Source organism: Leptonychotes weddellii, chromosome 1 (genome assembly GCF_054177405.1).
Source record: "Leptonychotes weddellii isolate Sample4059 chromosome 1, ASM5417740v2, whole genome shotgun sequence".
In the NCBI taxonomy this organism is placed as follows: Eukaryota; Metazoa; Chordata; class Mammalia; order Carnivora; family Phocidae; genus Leptonychotes; species Leptonychotes weddellii.
Genome location: NC_138369.1, coordinates 7,669,303 through 7,689,625, shown reverse-complemented (window position 1 = coordinate 7,689,625; position 20,323 = coordinate 7,669,303). Strand labels below are relative to the sequence as shown.

At 52.2% G+C, this 20,323-nt stretch overlaps 1 protein-coding gene across 1 annotated transcript in view; it reads left to right on the top strand.

The window, feature by feature from the left end:
• Positions 1-20,323, top strand: part of CACNA1A (calcium voltage-gated channel subunit alpha1 A) — a 276,152-nt gene that overhangs the window by 223,461 nt on the left and 32,368 nt on the right. Inside the window, exons 23-30 of the mRNA XM_081805421.1 lie at positions 685-814; positions 4,274-4,333; positions 5,061-5,167; positions 13,794-13,893; positions 15,352-15,512; positions 16,926-17,063; positions 18,641-18,842; positions 19,982-20,146. Of these exons, the coding sequence (XP_081661547.1) occupies positions 685-814; positions 4,274-4,333; positions 5,061-5,167; positions 13,794-13,893; positions 15,352-15,512; positions 16,926-17,063; positions 18,641-18,842; positions 19,982-20,146 (1,063 nt within the window). The remainder of the gene's footprint in view (positions 1-684; positions 815-4,273; positions 4,334-5,060; positions 5,168-13,793; positions 13,894-15,351; positions 15,513-16,925; positions 17,064-18,640; positions 18,843-19,981; positions 20,147-20,323) is intronic.

Sequence of the window (20,323 nt, the reverse complement as noted above, 5' to 3'; positions counted from 1 at the left end):
GGGAGAGCCCAAACAGACCGATGCCAGCATCTCTGTTCTTAACCACTCAGCCTTGTTGCCATCCACACAACTTTATGACATGTTCATAAATACTATTAGCTCCACTTAAGAGGTTAGGTACTTATGTACTATCCCATTACCACATCAAAGGCTCTGCTAAGGCCTGCAATTTATAACTTCAGTAACTTTCTGGAGCCCCTGCTATGTGCCAGGCATATATTAACATTTTTGATCTTCACATTCTTGTAAGGTAGGCACCGTGATTATGGCCATTTCATGGAGGAAAGCACTGAGGCACAGAGGGGATAAGTAACTTGCCTAAGGTCACTCAATTAATTAAAAAAAAAAGAAGAAGAGCTTGTCGTCTCCTACAGAGTCAGGGATAATATTTCTTCAACTCAGTCTGGGAATCACGATTTTCCAAGAGGGTTGTTTGGAAGTGATAGGAAACTTAACAACAGGGCCTGTGAATATCTTCTCTGGCTGAGGGCCCCCCTACCTTCTTGGGGTTCCATGACCCCCATGAGGGCCCCCAGATGGAGGATCTTGATACTTTGTTGGGCATGGGACCTTGGGCCTTAGAGGTCTCGGGGAGTGGTAGGTGACATGAGGAGATCACAGAAGGAAAGCGTTTGTGAGCCCGCGGTCTCAGTGGACCTCTGCACACCCACCTGTCCCCAACAGCCTGCGCCGCCTGTGCCATTACATCCTGAATCTGCGCTACTTTGAGATGTGCATCCTCATGGTCATCGCCATGAGCAGCATTGCCCTGGCGGCTGAGGACCCCGTGCAGCCCAACGCACCACGAAACAATGTGAGTCCCGCCCCACAGGCCCCTTCCTGGCCGGGCTCCTCTGTTACGGGCTCCTTTGTCCTGCACCCTAAAAGCCGACTGCCATGGTGGAAGGCATGTCAGGGGTACGCCCTGGGCACAGCCCTGGGCACAGCACAGCCGCTGATTGGGAGGGGAAGTTCTGATGTGCTTGGGGGCAGGCTGTTCCTTGAGGAGACAATGGCTCTGTGCACTTGGCGGGGGAAAAGGTGGCCTCCAACGGGTGGGGCTAGAAATTGCTGGAATCCCTGGGAGAGGGAGTGAGGCTGGCATTATATGCAGGGACGCACGCTGTGCACGGCAGGTAGGAAGGACTCAGGCCCGGGGCCCCACAGCCAATCCCCTCGGCAGCCAGGTCTCACCAGCCAGACTTCTGGGTTTGGACATGAGCTTCGAAAGAAAGGACTGTTTTGACTCAGGAACCCAGCCTACACTTTGAGCTTTCTGGAGAGCTAAAAAGCTCTCCCTTTAGGGGTCCAGGGTCTGTGAGTGGATCCTGTTAATTGAGTGCTTGCTGTATTCCAGGCACAACCCCAGGCACTTGGCATGTAAGCTCTCCCAGGTATGCCCACGTGTGACAGATGGGGAAACTGAGGCTCAGGAAGGCTAAGTGACCCGATCAAGATCACACAGCACAATTCCAACTCTGCCGCCCCTAGGGCTCCCGCTGCTTCCTTCAACCGTCTCTGTTTATTGAGCACCTACTGTGTGCACGGCTCCCCTTGAGTCCTGCCAAGTGAGAATGAGTGTGTGCCTGTGGTTGAGAGGGGGGACAGACGGGGGCGTGGCAGATTCTGGACTGGCAGCAGCAGCCCCTGCCCCAGCTCCTTCCTGCCCCCCATCGCTGCCCCCCCTGCCCAGAGCCAAAGGGACATTGTCCGCTGGGAGCCGGGCCCTGCCACCCTCGCTAAATAGGTTAGGAGCCTGGCGAGGCTGCCAAGCCCCATAAATCAAGCATGCCCGACAGCAGCTTACCTTGCACTTTCCCTTCCTCTGCAGGCCTGGCAGGGCCCCTGGGGACCCGATGGGGGAGTCGGAAGGAAATAATTAGAACAAGGCTCCCAGAAGAAACTTGTACCAGGGCAGGGCTGGGGCTGTGCTCTGGTATCTCCTGCTGCCCGCTCTATCCCAGGGACGGCAGGGAGCTAGGCCCGGGAAGGGGCGGCCCGAGAGGGGTCAGCAAACCCCCTGCCGACTCTAGGAGATGGGAGAAGACTCAGTCGCTGGCTGGTGGGGGTGGCGCTGCGGTGCCCAGGCTGAGGGGATGCGTGGGCATGATTTTCTCCAGGGTAGAAAACCATAAACGAAGTTTCTGGATCAGAGAATTTGCACGCGGTCAGGCTTGCTAGATGCGGCCGGGCGTTTGTGGGATGATGCAATCACACTGGTGTGAGCAGCGTAGGGGTCTCCCGCTGCCCCACGGGCTTGTCAACACTTGGTGCTGGAGACTCTCACGCTTGGCAGACCTGGTGGGTATGGAGCGGAATCTTTCTGCGACTCCGATCTGCATTTCCCCGGCAAAAATGAGTCTGAGAACATTGTTGGATTAAACCGAGCCACAGGAAATTGTCATGCGTAGAGGTCAGAGGATCTCCATATTCGATACAGTCAAACCTAATTTGTTGGTCTCTTGATTTCCTCTTGCCTGATCTAATTCCTTCAGTTCTCCAGAATGAGATTCCCCTGACCACCTGGCCTGCCCTTCCCCCACTCCCTGCCTTCCGGTTTCTCCTCTCGGCTTTTCATTCATTGCTTTGTTTAGTTATTACTAAGTGAGCAACCAGCATGTGCCAAGCACAGAGCTAAGCGTCAAGGACTGACAGGGTATAAGATGGTCGCTGCCTTCCCGGAGCTCACAGAGCACCAGGTCCTGGGCCATGCTGGACCCTCCACCCAGTGCGCCTGAAATGCTTCCTCTGCACCCAGATACTTCCAGCCCCTTGCACCTGTCGCCCCACCTCAGGAAGCCAGCCATCCTGGCCGCTCTGGTCCGTGCTGGCCCTTCTTGCACCACACATAACGGGAATGTGAGTTGCGACCACACAGATCACAGAGCCCACTGCCCACAGGACCCAGTACAGTTCCAGCTACTCATGCATTCACTCAACAAACATTTCTTGAGTGCCAGCTGTATGCTTGGGCCTGGATATTGAGCCGGAGATGCTACAGAGACAGCCAAACATCCATGCCTTCATGGGGCTGACGTCGGGCAGGTCACTAATGAGATTACTAATAACTCTAACAAATTATAACAAATAATTTGCAAGGGTGGGTGGTAGACTTGGTAAGGGAAGTCACAAGCACCAGGAAGTAAGTAGGATTGAAACAGGGGGCAGGGGAAGTCGGCACTGAGAAAGTGATATATGAGCCAAGCCATAAAGGAGGAGAGAGAGGGAATCTGGTGGGATGTGGGGAGGAGCGTTCCAGGCAGAAGTAGCCTCCTGTGCAAAGGCCCTGAGGTGAAGACAGGGTGGCAGGAGCAGAGAGAGCAAGGGGGAGTGAGAGGAGGTGAGGTCATAGAGATGACCTGGCAGAGTGCTCGGGGCCTCGGGGGTGGAGGCGGGGGCCACAAGAGGACTATGGCTTTTACGTCAAGTGGGATCAGAGCCACAGAGGATTCTAGAGCAGAGAAGGTCCCGAACCCGGCTCAGGTGCTCACTGGCGCCCTCTGGTGGTGGGGCTCAGTAAATATCAGCTCTTTTCTAACGTGAATCTGATTGAGTCCGCCCCCTGCATTCGCCACCTGCCCGACACTGTGCCATCACATCCTCACACGAAGGTCACACCAGAGACGTGCCATGACGTGGCCTGGGAGGGGCCGGGCTGCAGACCGGTGCTCATCCAGGCAGAAACCACCTGGCCCTGGCCCCGTGTAAGGCGGGGGGTGCGGGGAGAACCACCCCACCATGGTGAGGATGTGGCCGCAGAGCTGGGTGGGAGACCACAGTGATGAGTTTGACCCCCAGGGTCTGACTTAGACGGTTGGTCCTGTTTAGGAGACCCTCTGATTTCTCACCTAGGAGGCCCAACAGGTCAAGGGCATTGGGAGGTCAGACTCATCGCCAACAGGGATGCAGCCCTCCCCGAACTTCCCCAAGACCACCTTTACTTTATATTTGAGCTTTGGGCAAATAAGAAAGAAACCCTTCCCACTGGTAAGCCGACCGTCCTGAGTGATTTTGTTAGGATTTTGCTGCCATCTGCTGGACAGTTTCATACACAACATACAAATCTGTACTCTCAGACAGGATGGGAGGGGCCCTTGGGCAGTGCACATCCTGCCCAACTGTGTGCGGCAGCCGTGTTTTCTCTGTTTGGGAAAGTGTGTTCCTCGGGGACTTTGCTGGAGACCACACACCCCAGTGGGCAATCACTAGGTTCATGCGGACTCTGCTGGAGCAAGCCAGTGATCTGCTGCCCCCTTGCTTTTATCCCCTACAGGTGCTGCGATATTTTGACTACGTTTTTACAGGCGTCTTTACCTTTGAGATGGTGATCAAGGTGAGTGCTGAGAGAGCCAGGGATCCAAGGGAATCTTCACCCTCAAGAATGCCACCCTGGCACAAGTGTCTTGCCCGGGGGATTAGAAATGCTTGGTGTGTTGGAGCAGCAGCAAGGACTGCAAGGAGTGAATGAGGAGAATGGGGAAACCAGGGCAGGGAGATGAGAGCAGGGAAGTGACAGGGACAGATCCTGCAGGGCCTTGTGGGCCACAGGGAGGACTTTGACTTTTGCCCCAAGTGAGGTGGGAGCCATGGAAGGTTCTGAGCAGAGGAGTGGCTTGACTCATGCCCATTCCCACGGGCACCCTCTGGCCTCGGGGAGGACAGACTTGAGGGAGGGGCAGGGCGGGTGGGAGCCAAGAGAACTAGGAGTGGGTGGCGATCGTACTGGTCCAGGCAGAGGATGATGGGGGGCGTTGGAGAAGGGTGGTTTTGGAGAAGGTGGGCAGATTCTTGGAAGGTTTGCCGATGGATTCCATGTGGGGAATGAGACAAAGAGGAGTCAAGGGGGACCCCGAGGTTTGGACCTAAGAACCAGCAAGTCAGAACTGCCTCTCAGGAGGTGGGGAGGTACTCCCCAGGACTCCCCCAGGACCTCCGGCTACAGTCCCATCCCTCACCATGTCCCCTCTTGGTGTCCCTCCCCCCCCCCAGAGACTGGAAAGGTGGGTGTCGATCCCCAAGGTGGGATGAGGGGTCTGAGCACCATCTCTTCTCGACCCTAGATGATCGACCTGGGGCTCGTCCTGCACCAGGGTGCCTACTTCCGTGACCTCTGGAACATTCTCGACTTCATAGTGGTCAGTGGGGCCCTGGTGGCCTTTGCCTTCACGTAAGTCTCCTCCTGAGGCTTCTACTTGCCTCTTTGTCCCCCGCCCCCTGCGTGGGGCTGCCCACTGGATCAGGGAATGTGTTCTCAGGGCGTAGAGATGGGGAGAGTGGGCTCTGGAAGGTGGGAGACATCCGCATGCCTCCAGGAAGAGCTTCGACTGGCTTTTGCATGACGTCCACTGTGGAGGAAGAAGGAGAAGGGACCCCACCTTCTACCTCCTCATACAGCCGCCTCACTGACCCCTTGCTCTGCTGCTTTCACTAGAATAGCCCCGCCGGGACATCTCATCTTCCTTCTGCTCTACAAGCTGCACCCCAACCACTGTCTCTCTGAGAGCCCCCTAAAAAGAAAACCAGGAAATGAATGTGCATGAGAATTCAGACCCCCACCCTGTGCCTGAAGGCCCTGTAGTTGCAGACCTGTGACTCCCTTTGTGTGTCTTTTACTTCTGGCAGTCCTAGGACTCTCTGCCTCCTGAAAAGCCATGCATCATTGTGCAAGTCCAAGATGGCACCTGGGTTGTGGGGAGCCATTCCAGAATGGCACCCAAGGGCTGAGCAGCCATTCTGTCCAAGATGGCACCCAAATTGTGGGGACCCGTTCCAAGATGGCACCTAAGTTCTGGACAGCATTTCAAGATGGTACCCAAGGGCTGGGCAGCCACTAGATCTTAGGGCCTTGATAGCAAACTCAGCAGTACATTCCTCAAGTTATAGATGTTTGAAGCAGGTTGAGAAGACCTAACCAGCTCCTAATCCAGAAACAAATCTTGGGGACCCTGTCTGTGCCCACCACCGTGGATCATTCCCGGAAAGGAAAGTCTCAGAGGGACTCTGACCCACCTCACCCCCATAGTGAGAAATCAGAAGTTTCCTTTGTGCCTCTACCCCCTAGCTTCCTTCTCAGTAGATCTTCAGGGGTTCTTGAATGGCCCCCCAACCAAATAACAAAGACTTGGTTTGTCAGGAGGCCAGAGTGGTGGCTCATTTCCAACTTAAGGACTAACATGGGCCACTCTCGGATCTTCTCTGGGAACACAATGAGGTCAAGTTGTGTCAGAACAGCCAGAAAGCTCCAGGGTTCTGGATGCCTCCAAGCTGGTGGAGAGGTACCATGAGGGTCAGGAGGCTGATTGTACTTCTGACTCTGGCCAGACTTCCCACCCCCCCCCTTTCCCTTTACCTTCTACTTTCTTTTCCTCTTTCTATGTCTGCTCTCCTTCTACCTTGTCTCCTTTCTTTCTCCTTCTTCCTCACTCCTTCCTCCTCCCGCTCCCTCTCTCTTACCCTTTTTTAAATGATTGAGTATTTATTTAAGTATTAGAGCAATGGAAAACATTGTAAAAAAAAAATTTGGGCAATGTTATTAACATATTCTGAAGTTTCAAAAAAATAAGTAAAGTGCACAGTGAATTAGAGGAGAAAGATTGCCACAAATAAGACAAAGAATTGTTGGCTTTCATATATAAAAAGCAATTACAAATCAATAAGAAACATGAAACTCATTAGATAAATGGACAAGGGATGTAAACGAAATTTTGCAGAATGCTGACAACTAATAAAAATAAAAATTAAAAAATCAGCCTCCTTGGAATTCAGAGAAATGTCAAATACAAATAAGTTACAATTTGTTTCCTACCAAGATAGCACCAGTTTCTTCCAAAAAGATTTTTAAAGTGTATATGAGAATGTCATGAAATATGCTCCTCCCTCCCTCCATCAGCTATTTGAGCAACTCCTACAAGGTGTCTGGTAGGCACCATGCTAGGTCCTGAGAAAATTTCAACTCTGAAGAGCCAAAACGCTTTACCACCCTCAGCCTGGAGTGAATCCATCCCCTGTGGAAATTATCTACGTGCTGTCTGTCTCTGTTTCCGTCCCAAATTCCCTTCCCTCCCTTGTTCCTGTTTCTTTCTCCTTCTTTCTCTTTCCCCTTTTTTCTCTTCTTCCCTCTGACAGCCTCTTGGCTCTTTCTCCTCCTCTGTTTCTCCCCTCCCTCCTTCCCTCTCTCTTTCCGTGTGTCTCCCTCCTTTTCCCCCAACCCCGCATTTTCTCTTTTCTGTTTATCACCTTCTGTGTCTCTCTGTTTCTCCTTGCCCACCCAGCCCGCCCCAGCACGTGTGTGTGTCTCTCTCTGTCTCTGTCCCTCTATCTGGTTCATGTCCTCTCTGCTCTCCCCGCTCTCCCTCTTTCTCTCTCTCCTTCCTCTGATCCTGGCCCTGTGGGCCTGACCATCTACCTAACCTGCGGGGCCTAGAGAAAGAGGGCACTTCCCCATGCGCTCTGGCATCAGGAGACCCAGGCTCCCCCATGTTCTGACCAGGGACGGTCTCTGCAACAAGGGAGGGCAAGCTCATACTGCCTCGGGCCTTCCAAGACGATGTCCTCCCAGCAGCCCCCCAAGTCTCCTAGAGCTCAGGAGGTGACGGGTCAGGGGGACCCTGACAGCCACATCCATCCGTCCACACACAACCACTCCTTTGCCCGCTGTGCCTGGGGTGGTGGGTTTTTACCTCCGTGGCCACCACTGGGTGTAGAACAAAAGAAGGGATGACCGAAGCCCATCAGCTCACCCTTGGCCTTGGCACTTTCCTCCCAGACCTCTGTCGGAGCGAACATGCTTCAGTGACAAGGAGGGGGCCCCCACTGTTGCCCTGCCTCACCTCTGTCCCCCAATTTGACCTCACAATTTGGAGAAGGGGTGGCGGTCCAAAGACTTGGGGCTTTCAACCAGAGAACTTTTGCTATAATGAGCTATAGTTTACAATATGCTGTTTCTAGGATCCCTGGAGCTACAATTAGGTTCTACTTTAAGCAAACACTTTGCAAAAGCAAAATTATTTTTCCACCAAAAATCTATCAGCAGAATGATTCTTTGTGTTGCAAAAGAATCTGCTAGAGGGAGCTGATTTTTTTTTTTTAATTTTCATTTTATATATGAAGTTATACAAGGGCATTCAAAATGAGCCTACAACTCACAGAAATTTGGCAGCATATTTGTAGTCAATCTTTTAAACTGCTTCTATGAAGTTGCTACAGGCATAAAGCCAGCCAGCCCATGACCTTGAAAATCCCTGTTTTGAATATTTTGGGTTTTTGGTTTTTTTTTTAATTCCTATGCAAGGAAAAAGTCTGGATTGGGATTTAAGGACATCCTCTAAGCCTCAGTGGGCTTGTAGATCTCACAGGAACTGGGCGGGGGGTGGGGGAGATTTTGCCAGTGGGATCCTGACAAGTGCTAGCAGCTCTCAAGTGGTTTTAGAAGAGCTGACAGCCATGAGGGTGCCTTTATATGATGATCATAGGGATAGGAGAAGTAGACCCTGAGGCTCCCCCTGCCACACCCTCCCTCCCTTGTTGCAAAAAATCCATCTGGTGCTGCCAACTCTCTTCCAAGGCAGGGCTGCAGTCTTGGCACAACTGGCCAGGCACCTTGATCAAGCCGCTCCTGCATGCCCAGTGCTAAATCTGCCCAAAAGCCAGAGAAGGAGCCCTCAGGCTGTTACTTTTCCCCCCAAAAATGTCTCAGAATCCCACCCCCTGGCTGCAGGTTTCTGGCCTCTTTTGCCTGAGAACATTTCTCGCCCTATAAGGACTTTACTTACTGTCTTTTCTTGTTACTACATGGATGTCGCTTTGGCAGGAGTGGGGGATTCTCTGAGGGTCTCGGCCTGAGTGCCCAACCCCAGAGTCCTTTGCTTCTTTCCTTTCTGGTCCTTTAGCTCGATTTATCAGTCCTGTGCCCATCTCCTCATAGACAGGGCTGAGAACCCCAAAGGGTGTTAGATTAGTGTTATTGCTTTAGAAAGAGGCTCCTGCAAGTCTATCTGGTTTGTCTCTTATATGCACGTACCTTAGCGGCTCTGTGCCTCAGTTTCCCCATAAAGCCGAAAAACTTGACTGGGTAGTAACAGTCACAGCTTCCATATATTTAATCCCCACCAGCAACCTCCTGTGGGAAGTTGTCTCGTTGTTCCCTTTCTGTAGATGAGGAAACTGAGGCCCAGAGGAGAGTCTGGCAGGATCACTAAGGTGAGGCTTGACCGACAGATTCAAGGTTGCTGCCCATCTCCCAGCCGTGAACGTGGAAGCTTTCACTAATCAGCAGAAGGACACTTGACAGCTTAGCCAGCCCGGGTTCCTCGAAAGCTGGGCAGAAGGGGGCATGAGGCTGCTCCCTTCTTCGTTGAAAGGAATCTTGCTGTTCTGGCCTTTTGGGGTGGAGGCAAGGATTCTGCCACAGTGCTGTGATCGTGGCCCCGTCTCAGATGTAGGAAAACTATCCCTGTGGTCCTCCAAGGGATGTGTCGAAGCTCTGCTGACAGTTTCCACCCCTCCTGCACTTCACCCGAATCTGTGTGTGTGTGTGTGTGTCCTGCTCCTTCCGCTGACTGTGTGCCGTGTCCACGCGAGCACCATTAACACACCATCTCATGAGCCATCACACATGATATCACGCTCTGTGCCCATGCATCGGGGCGGCCAACGGACACGTCTCAGCCTCTGGCGGGTCGTGATCCTGCCCTCACTGCCAAGAATCCATCTGGCGCAGCCACTCCTCCCTGAAGGCAGGCCAGTACAGCTGACGGAACGCCTTGATCAAGCCTCTCTTGCATGCTCAGGAGCCGAACTGCGAGGAAGCCCAAGAAGGAGCCCTCAGGCTGCCACATTTTTAATCCCATCCTCAACCCGGCCCCTGCACCGAAGGCATTATTTTTCTTGTGTGGGATAAAATGGGAAAGAAGATTTGAGTGCAAGATACACAAACTGGGGTTTGAATCTCAGTCTGCCACTTCCTAGCTGTGTGACCTTGGGCAAGGCACTCTCCCTCTCTGGGCCTCAGCTTCCTCATCCGGAAAACAGGCGAGATGGTGCCACCTTCCCGCAGGCAAACGTAGTGACATTCAGAAAGCTCACATTTTACACCTAAAGCCAGCAGGTCAGGCAGAAATCACTGTCATTAAAAGATCGGTCAATAATCCACAGAGGAGAACCTACATGATTCTACGTATGTGATAAGTCCTAGATACATTGAGCTTTGAGAACCACGAAGATGAAATTAAAAGGTGGAGGGTGGGGAATCCAGCAGAATATTTGTAGACATTTAAACCATTCTGTTTTTAGAAATACCACTAACTTTGAGTAAAATATTGAAAAGAAAGAAATATCACTAACTTTGAAAGAGGCAGCAAGTAGGAAGTTCCGGAGAAGACCTGCCTGGCAGCCAGGTTTCTGATGACAGTTGGGTTCCTCCGGCCTTGACCTCCAGCCATGGTTGGAGAGTTGTCATGAGACCGAGCCTGATTCCAAAGATGAGCTGTGCGAGGGCTGAGCCAGATGCTGAGAGCATTATCTCAGGACTCCCAAGAGCTGCCTCTGACCACACCCTAAATTGGAACTCTTCGCTGACCTCCCTCTTCTTCATACCTTAGGGGGTAAAGCCAAGGCTGTAGCTACCATGTGTCAAGCGTCAGAATCTCCAAGGTCTGTTTTACAGATGAGGACGACAATTAGGGGCAGAGCTGGGATTCAAACCCCGGTGCCCCTCCCTGACTCCAAAGCTCACAACTTCCAAGCCATTCTAAGACCTTCCAGCCCCAGAACCTCTGGAGAAAAGGGGTTTCTCTAGCTCTTGGCAGTGACCTTCAGTGACAAATTCGCCTTTGGTCACTGACAACTTTCTGGTTGTGCTGCTACTTGGAAATTTGGCTTTCTTGGTGCTGCCAGGAGCCTGCAGAGGGCAGGGGACCAAACGGGGGGCTTCCAGATGGAAGGATGGATGTTGGCCAGAGCTGCAAGCCTGAGGCTGCCCCTCCTGGTGCCCGGGCGGGGCAGGGGGCACTCAGGTGTGTGTGTGTGTGTGTGTGTGTTCTGTGTTCTTTCTTCTGAGGCCGCTTACGATCTGTCTCTCCCTCCGACGCCACCTCACCAGGAGCAGTACACGGTAAAGTTTTCTCTCTCTCTCTCTCTCTCTCTCATTTTGTCTCTCGTTCTCTGTGCCCTGGTGCAGCTGTGTTGGCTCTGGGCCTGTTTCCATGGCCTTGTGTTTTTGCTGCCATCCGTGGCTTGCAGTGACCAGAGCCCCCCTCAGTCTCTCCCCCGGGAGGAGGAGCCCTAAGGGGCCTTAGCCACTGCCTCCCTCCATGATCCACCATCAGTCCAGTTCTTGGCAGAGAACAGAAAGGACATGGGGGAGCGGGGCCTCTCCAGGGTCTAATTTCAACAAGGCAGACGAGCCTGGTGGGGTGGTTCCCAGAGGGGTAAGCGTGTCCAGACTCCGAGATGGGAGAAGGGTGGACAAGCCACACAACCAGGACTTGGGCTCTAAAAGGAGAAATTAGCCTCCCAAGGAGCATCTACACTTTCAGCAAAGTGGTTCAAAGTGGGGTTGTTTTCTGTGAGAGCACCTTGATCAAGCCATTCCTGCAAGCTCAGGACCCAAACTGCCAGGAACACTCCTCACTGCCTCAATAAACAAGACTGTTTCTCAGCCTTGTCCAAGGGCAAGGTACCTCCTGGGGGAGAGAGCCCCACAGGGGGAGGCCAGGGAGTCCTTTTCAGAGGAGTGGATGGCCCATGGGAGGCATGTTTCCAAATGTCAGCCATTCAGCACCTCAAGATTGTAGCTGGTTCCACATACAACCTAGATGTCCACCTGCTTGACATTTTCTCCACCAACACGTAGTCTAAACTGCTTCAGTTTTGCTGGGAAACTGGGCCGTCCCCTTACAACCGGTATTGTTAGCCTCAGAGAGAACCACAGCTGGAAAGGTGAATCCCACAGGCGTGAAACAGTGGCATTGTGGCTTGTCACATTCAAGCTGGGTTCTAGGAATTCCAGAGAAATGAGTGACCTCCTAGCACATCTCGGAGACCTTCCACTCTTACCGAAGCAAAAGGCCTGAAAGATGCTTGAAGAAGAAATAGCTAGTTTCCCTGTGGGGTCCAATTATTTAATTGTGTCCCTGTTCGGCCTCACATTATCTCAGTGACTCTCTTGATGTGTGTTGCCTACTTCAGGGGCACAGCCTTGAGATAACAGTGATGACTTTGGCTTTAAAAGGGGAAAAACATGTTCCAGCCGAATCCCGGAGCACAGCTGTGCTCTGCAGAATAACGTTCAGTTCCCCTCTTTATTCCCCGAAAAAATGAGAGAAAGGAGATCTATAAGAAAGGATGTTTTTGTGCCCAGATACCCAGACACCCATGGTGGGGGTCCCTGGGATAGCTCTCCATATGATCCACGAGGTAACCAGAGGGACATGTTTGCTGGGAGACTCTCAAAGAACTCTGATCTGAATCCATTCACGTGCATCCTGAGACCACACGCCAGGGGCATGGTGGGGGCAAGAACCAAGATTAAAAGGGAAAATGGACACGTAGAAGAATAAATCACATTTTAAGCCTTTGAAGGGTTTTCTGGCTAAAGCCCGAAGCCAAAGACTGAAACAAAGATGACCGTGGAACAGCAGTAGGGTCTCGTAAAACCCAGCGGCAATCAGGGAAGGCTGTCAGATAAAGGAGCCTCTAACTTGGCTTTGGGGGCTGTGTGGTCCTGTGAATGGAGAGGTGGAGGAAGGGCATTTCTGGCAGCAGGAACAGTATGTGCAAAAGCAGAGGGAGACAAAAGAGTGTGGCTGGGGTTTGGGGTGTGTTGCAGTCGATGGGAACGCAAAGGTAAAGGTAAGTTGGGCTAGATTTCCAAGAGCCTTGAGTGCCATGCCCGAAGTTCGCACTTCTAGGAATTCAGATGCTCCAGAAGGATTCTGAGAAGGAGAGCGATATGGTCATTGGCTTTGAACACTATGTGCTGAAAAGATCGAAGGAAAGAGAGACAGGGAGTGGCGGGGAGCTGGGAAATGGGTAACGGGAGTCCAGCGTAAGATGGTGGCCGGGGACGATGATGGAGATGTTAGGGGAATAACCCATTGTGGATGGAGGACAGGAAGCTGAATGTGACACTTGGGTTCTGACTTGGGCAACTGGGTGGGTGATGAGTTCTATTAACCACAAGCCTTTGATGGCTGCACCCAAAGCCCTCTTCTTGGGGGACCTGAATCATGGTTGGCTAAGGGTAGCAAGGGATCTGCAGGGGCCGTACAGTGAAGGCTCAGGTCCAGTGGACCCTGGACTGAACCTCTCTGCAGCTCTCTGGAAAGACGGGCTAAGGGACCCTGGCAGAGGTTCAACATCGACATCTGATGTCCTGCTTCTTTCCTTTCGTGTGGGCTCAGGGAATACTGGGGGAGAGCCATGTTAAGTATTTCCTGAATCCTGTTGGAAGCGGGACAAGGAATCACATTTCTAAGAGCTCACCAAGACCACCTCCAGTGAGCGTCCAGGGGCAGCCAGCTCCCCTCTGCTGGGTCTGGCCTGGCCAAGTGGTGGAGGACCTTAACAAATCCTGAGACCAGAATCACAGAAGGCCATCTGCTGACTACCTCTTGAGCTCACACCTAGCAGGGGTGCTCACCACTCTTCCCCAGCAAGGGCAGGACTGTGCCACGCTTCCCCCCAGACTCCTAGGCCTGAAAGGGTGGGGTCACATGGAGTTGTGGGCCACCCACCACCCAGACTGACTTCTGCTTCCTCTCTTCCCCTCTCTGCACCCTAACATCCCTCCACAGTGGCAATAGCAAAGGAAAGGACATCAACACTATTAAATCCCTCCGAGTCCTCCGGGTGCTACGACCTCTTAAAACCATCAAGCGGTTGCCAAAGCTCAAGGTGAGATTGGGGCATGTGGGAGGCCTGTGAGGGTTGCCATATACAATTGGGCAGGTTGCACACTGCTCAAGGACACTACATTGAAAGGGGAGCTGATAACATCACATCCGTCGTATATGGATATAGTTATTATTACAACTTTCCAGCAGATGGCAGTAAAGTGAATCGACTTAACAAAATCTGTGTATTATGACAGTTTTCCATTAGATGAAATGTCTTAAGGTGGGGCTTCCTTTTCCTAATTCACAGGAGGACATCATATGGATAAAATCGGGCACAACCGTAATGTGGGAAGCAGGAAACTAGGTTTCTGCTCCCACATAACTTTTGACTTTTCACCAACCTGTTCTAGGCTCCATTATCTCCTGTTCCAAAATAGTATGAACCAGCATTTCCCAAAGCTTGTCATTCAGGAGAAACAGGAGAAAAGAAAGGAAATGCAACTTAGTCATTCAAACACACCTTTTCAACTGATGTTTCACCTGAGAGCCACCTGTATTATCTCCTACTTAAGGTTAAAGTCATCACTTTTTTTATTTAAATGAGCATATTTTAAGAGGAAATTCTATGCCAAGGTTCTCAAGTTGGAAAACCAGAACCCAATGTTAATAGAAGGGAAAACTAAATACATTCCCCCAAAATAAGACACCGTTATGAAAATCTAGCCAAAAAGATTGCCTGAAAAAGCCTTTGGACTTGGGTGCTTGCTCTTCCCGGGTTGAAAAGGAAAAGTATCAGGGTTAGGTGTTAACAGAGTAGCAACAAAGCAAGACCTTCTCCTTCACTCAAAAGGATTGAAGGGAAAAGTGGAAAGTGAGTAACTTTGTTACCATGCGATTCAGCACTACTTAGTGTTGGGCTCCTGCAGGACCTGAAGGAACATCCTCTGTCGCCTCGGTGTGCCCCTCCCCCATGACTTTGGCACTGTCGCTCGCCGATATGTGGCTGCCCTTTGGACGTGAAAGCTTGCTTGCGCTGAAATACGTGGACGTCCAGCCGTATCCAGTGCTGCGGTTCCTCACCCTTTTCTGGGTGGTGGCCCCCTTCCCAAGCCCCCGAGAAAACTGCACACCCTCTCCCCCGGGGAAAGCTGGCCTGTAATTACAGTGGGTTTGAGGACCCTTACCCACTGGTGGTTAGGACCCACCATGGTTAGAAGCAGAACAGGGTGGGAGACATTGCAGGCGGGACCCCTGCCTTCCTTGGGAAATGGTGGAAAGATGCCATCTCTCCCAGGCCCGTGACATTGCCTCTCAAAGCCAGAGCGTCCCCTACTGCTCAGTGGGCAGAAGGGAGGAAGAGCACAACTCCAGATGGAGGGGAAGGGGGGGAGGGAGGGGGGCAGGGACACAGAATCAACAGGAAAGACCTTGTCCATGAGATGGAACGTTGGAAAATTGGCAACACGTTGGTTGTGTCCCCAGCCCCTCATGCCCTCTCTCCACTCTGCCCCCCCAGGCCGTGTTCGACTGTGTGGTGAACTCACTCAAGAATGTCTTCAACATCCTCATCGTCTACATGCTGTTCATGTTCATCTTTGCTGTCGTGGCCGTGCAACTCTTCAAGGGGAAGTTTTTCCACTGCACCGACGAGTCCAAGGAGTTCGAGAAAGACTGCCGGTGGGTCTCTGCTCTCCTCTGTGTCCCCGTGGGGGCTGGGGGTGGGGAGCAGAAGTGCCACTGGGCTTGGAAGCTGGAGTGTTGGGCCCTGGATGCGACCCAGGTGCAACCAGCTTGGGGCCAGAATAGGAAGAAAAAGTTTTGGTGTTTGAGTTGCCGTGCATCACTTCCATCCCCACCTTTGTCAAGTGGGGGATATTCATACACATCCACGTTCCCTTATTGGAAAACCTTTACTGGCTGATGTGTTTCAAAAGTCAGAAAATCTTGCGATTTTAGAAAGATCATATAGCACGTGTTCCACATAGGACGTCAGTCACACCCTCAGCTGGGTCTAAGGCATCCCTGTAACCAAACCGGTTTTGTTTTGTTTCGTTTTGGTTTTTTGCTGGTAAACATGCAACTGTTTGCACCGAATGGGACAAATGACAAGTGTGAAGAGCCTCATGTCCAGTCGGGTCAGGTTTCGTTGCCAAACGAATTAGATCAGAGGTGGAAAACTTTGTCTGCCAAAGGCCAGGTCCTATGAACTTTGGCCTTTATGGGGCCCGCAGCCTCTGTAACAGCTCGTCTCTGCTCCCGTCCTAATGCAGAGCAGCCAGACAGCACGGAGACAAATGGGTGTGACTGTGTTCTTATTTCTAGAAATGAAAATTTGAATGTCAGACAAATGTAAGTGGTCACAAACGCATTCTTTTGATTTGTTTCCTACCACTTAAAAATGTAGAAAACTGTTCTTAGTTTGTGGGCCATACAGAAAACAAGTGCAAATTTGGTCTGCGGGCCGTAACTTGCCACCCCCTGACTTAAGAGAAAGATGTTTGGTTTTCGGAACTTTCTAGAGTTTGGAGTCGTGGAGGAGAAGTTGTGGGCCTGCAGTCTCCCCCTCTTGGGGTCATCCCCGTGATAGAAATTGCTAAGCCCTTAACTAAGCGCCCTGTAAACACTGTCGCTGGTGTAAAGCGTTACTATGCAGAGAATGGCAGCCTGTTATTTTGGTGGCTATGTCCTGACATTGGAAGGACCCCAGACGCTTGGCCTCGTGTGTCTGGGGCTAAGCCTTGTGTCCTGCCCTGAAAAGGAGCCGCAGCTGCCCCCTCTGGCCTGATGAACCCAGAGGTGTGCCTATCTCTCTCCCTGCTCTCAACCCACCCCCCACCCCCAAGCCTGAGGCTCCCACCCGCAGGACTAGAAGTTTTCGTGTTGGAAGAGAGTGCTCGGTCCTGAGTCGGCTCTCGGGTGAGGATTTGTCTCCGAGCAGATGGACACATACGTCAGGGAGATGCATCAGGGGCCGCTGCTTCCTGGGCTTAGGGATGCAACGTGGGCTGGTGGGCCCCTCTTCCTCTTCCTCCTGCCGAAGATGAGTGTCCCCTTCTTCTGTTTACTAATGGCCCGCATTTTCTGTGGCAGCGGCAAGTACCTCCTCTACGAGAAGAACGAGGTGAAGGCACGGGACAGACAGTGGAAGAAATATGAATTCCATTATGACAACGTGCTGTGGGCTTTGTTGACCCTCTTCACTGTGTCCACAGGAGAAGGCTGGCCACAGTGAGTGGCCCGCCACAGAGTCCCACGGAAGAGTCGGGGGGCCCCAGGGAGCAGGGTGGGGAAGGATCTCAGAGCCCAGTGCTGAGAAAGGCCTGGCTGAAGAGAGGCTGGCTCCTGGCTTCCCGAGGTGGAGACCCCACTAGGCACACGGAGCGGGCGGGGGGGGGGGGAGCTGCCACCCAAACAACAGCCTACAAGTGCGGCTGGGCCCTGGAGGCAAAAACCCAGCCCTCACTGGACTCAGTACGCCAGACCCTGTGTGTGGAACGGGCAGTGCTTCTAATTTGTAGAAAGGCTCCCCAGACACAGGCCGTCATGTCCTCTTAACCCTTCCTGTGCCAGTGAGCGCAGATCTCCAAGGCCAGAGTGTGTGGACGTGGCATTTCCCAAGTCCCTTTGACCACAGGACCATTCCTCACCCAGAATGGGGTGAGGGCTGGGGTGAGGCTGAATCGTGCGCAAGACCAGGGCCGGACCTGTCTTTGCTTAAAATGTTGGTATTTTTTGTCATGGGTTTTTTTGTGGGTTTGTTGTTTTTGTTTTTTTGGCATTCGTTGTGATTTGTTTAAATATTGCAGTAAAATACTATTTCTTTTGATGACTGAGAGGCTTGGCACCTCCTTAATTTGTGTCCAAGGCAAGTGCTTTACTCTCCTCACCCTAGTCCTGGTCCTCCTCTCAGAGGTCTCAGAAATTCAGGTTGATTCCGGTGTGTGCCCTCAGCATCCTCGCCTCCCTCCCTCCCGCTCTCAGGAAACACACCAGCCCTCATGTGCCTTTCCACCCACCCACATGCACACTCAGTACCCACTCACATGGGGCCAGTGCTAGCCCATACGGCACCTTTGAGCAAATTTTTTAGACAGCCTTCCTCAACAGACTTCACTTCCATCTGTCAGAAAATCATTGCAATATACTTAATGATTTTGTTCAAATAAGGTACTTCATGGCCACGTGCCCAAAAGTTGTCATCATAAATACACAAATCTATCATGTCTACAGTATGAATGGCACCCCTTAGATGCAGAACCCTTGAGCAGTGCACAATCTGTGCAACTGTTCAGAGCAGCTATGCACATATACACCCACGTTCATCCCCACTACCCCTTCTCAGCTCCCACTACCAGCTGTGCTAAGATGCCCCCCCACACACTCATATCTGCTTCTATGACCCCATACACCCTCCCATCCACCACCCCCAACCTGGTTGCCCATCCCAACTTGGCCAGGCCTTAGTAGGCTAACTTCAGGAAGTCACTTTAAATTGCTAAACCTCAATTTCCTCATGTGCAAAAGGGGGCCAGTGATAACCTCCCTGAGAGGGTGGCCAAGAAAATAAATAAAATCATGTCCAGCACTTAATAACCCTCCATACGCAGCGGTAAAGGTAACTGACACTGTTGCCAACACCCCCCAGAGACAAAGGAGGTGGGAATGCTTCTGGCTTCATAAAGTAACCACAGTAATTGGAGTCGGAAAACAGCGACTACTCATTTCTTTGCTGTTTTCTCTTAATATCTCCCTCCATTCCTGTCACCTGTCCCACTTTCCCCCTCTCCCCGCCCCATCCCTCACAGGGTCCTCAAGCACTCCGTGGATGCCACCTTTGAGAACCAGGGCCCCAGCCCCGGGTACCGCATGGAGATGTCCATCTTCTACGTCGTCTACTTTGTGGTGTTCCCCTTCTTCTTCGTCAATATCTTTGTGGCCTTGATCATCATCACCTTCCAGGAGCAGGGGGACAAGATGATGGAGGAATACAGCCTGGAGAAAAATGAGGTGCCACTTCCCGGTTGCATCCTTCATTTAAAAGTTGATGACACCCCCAATACACACACAAACACATACACACGCACATGCACACACACATTCACACCCAGGAAACAGCTTTTGGGGGCCTCTGGGGAGGGCACAGCAGCATTCTGCAGGCAGAATTCTGTCTGCAGGGCAGCCCGTCATGGGGTTCCCAGATGAAAACACACCGACAGAGGGTGTCTGTATCAGTCAGTGTGGACTGGGTTATGCCGCAGTAACAAACAGCTCCAGAATCTCAGCACCAGCTATCCACAAAGGGATTGATTGATATCTTGCTCAACACCACATGTCCAGGTGGCTCTGGTCCACATCATCTTTACTCTGGTTCCTCTCTGAGACACTTCAGATCAAGAAGAGAGAATGGCAAACCCTGGTCCAATTTTTGTAGTCTGTGCCCAGAAGTGACACATGTCCCTTCTGTCCACATCTCATTAGCCAGAGTGAGTCACACACCAATGTCTGATGTCAGTGGGGTGAGGAAGTATGATCTCCCTGAGGGCGGGGTGGTGAATATTTATGAATGAAAATCCAGTCCTCCAGAGAGTACAGACATGGTGCTTTGCCCTTCTAGAATCATCCAAACTAAGCGGAAGACCTGGAATGCGTCCTTCCTCTGCTCCGTTGGCCCCTAAGACTAAGTAGCCATTATTCCTTCCAACCTCAAAGAGAAGGAGGAAAAGAAGCATTCAGTAGGAAAGAACGGTTAGACTTCAAAGTCAGACCTTGGTTCAAGTTCAGGTTTGGCCCACTTGGCAGCTGTGCCACGTCAGGCGAGTGGCCTACCCTCTCTGAGCTTCTGTTTTCTTCCCCTGCAAAGTAGGTTTATTGATAGTACCCACTTCCCATGTTTGCTGAGGGGATTCAGGGAGGTCATGAGGGACATGTCAGAGCAAGATCGGGCAGACGATGACTTCTCAAGGAGCTGTAGCTGTTGGCAGGAGAAAGTGGTCGTGGTGAAGGGCTTCTGGGAGTGAGGAATCTCGGCTGGGGACAGGCTCGTGCAGATGTGCCAGAGAGCCGTGGCCAGTGAGATGCGGGGTGCTCAGGGTGCAGCCGCCTTTCTCCTGCCCCCAGCCCTCACGCCGCCAGCCTCTCTCCCGCAGAGAGCCTGCATCGACTTCGCCATCAGCGCCAAACCACTGACCCGACACATGCCCCAGAACAAGCAGAGCTTTCAGTACCGTATGTGGCAGTTCGTGGTGTCTCCGCCCTTCGAGTACACCATCATGGCCATGATCGCTCTCAACACCATCGTGCTCATGATGAAGGTGAGCCCCCAGCACTGCTTAACCCCACGTGTGCCCACCCCTCACACCCACCTTCCTCTGGCCAAATGACGCCATGGGCCCCAAGTTTCCCCAGGCAGACCAGACTCCGTCACCGCCCCCGAGCCTCTGCTCTGGCTGTTCCCTCTGCCTGACACACGGTTCCCGCCCCTTGGCCTG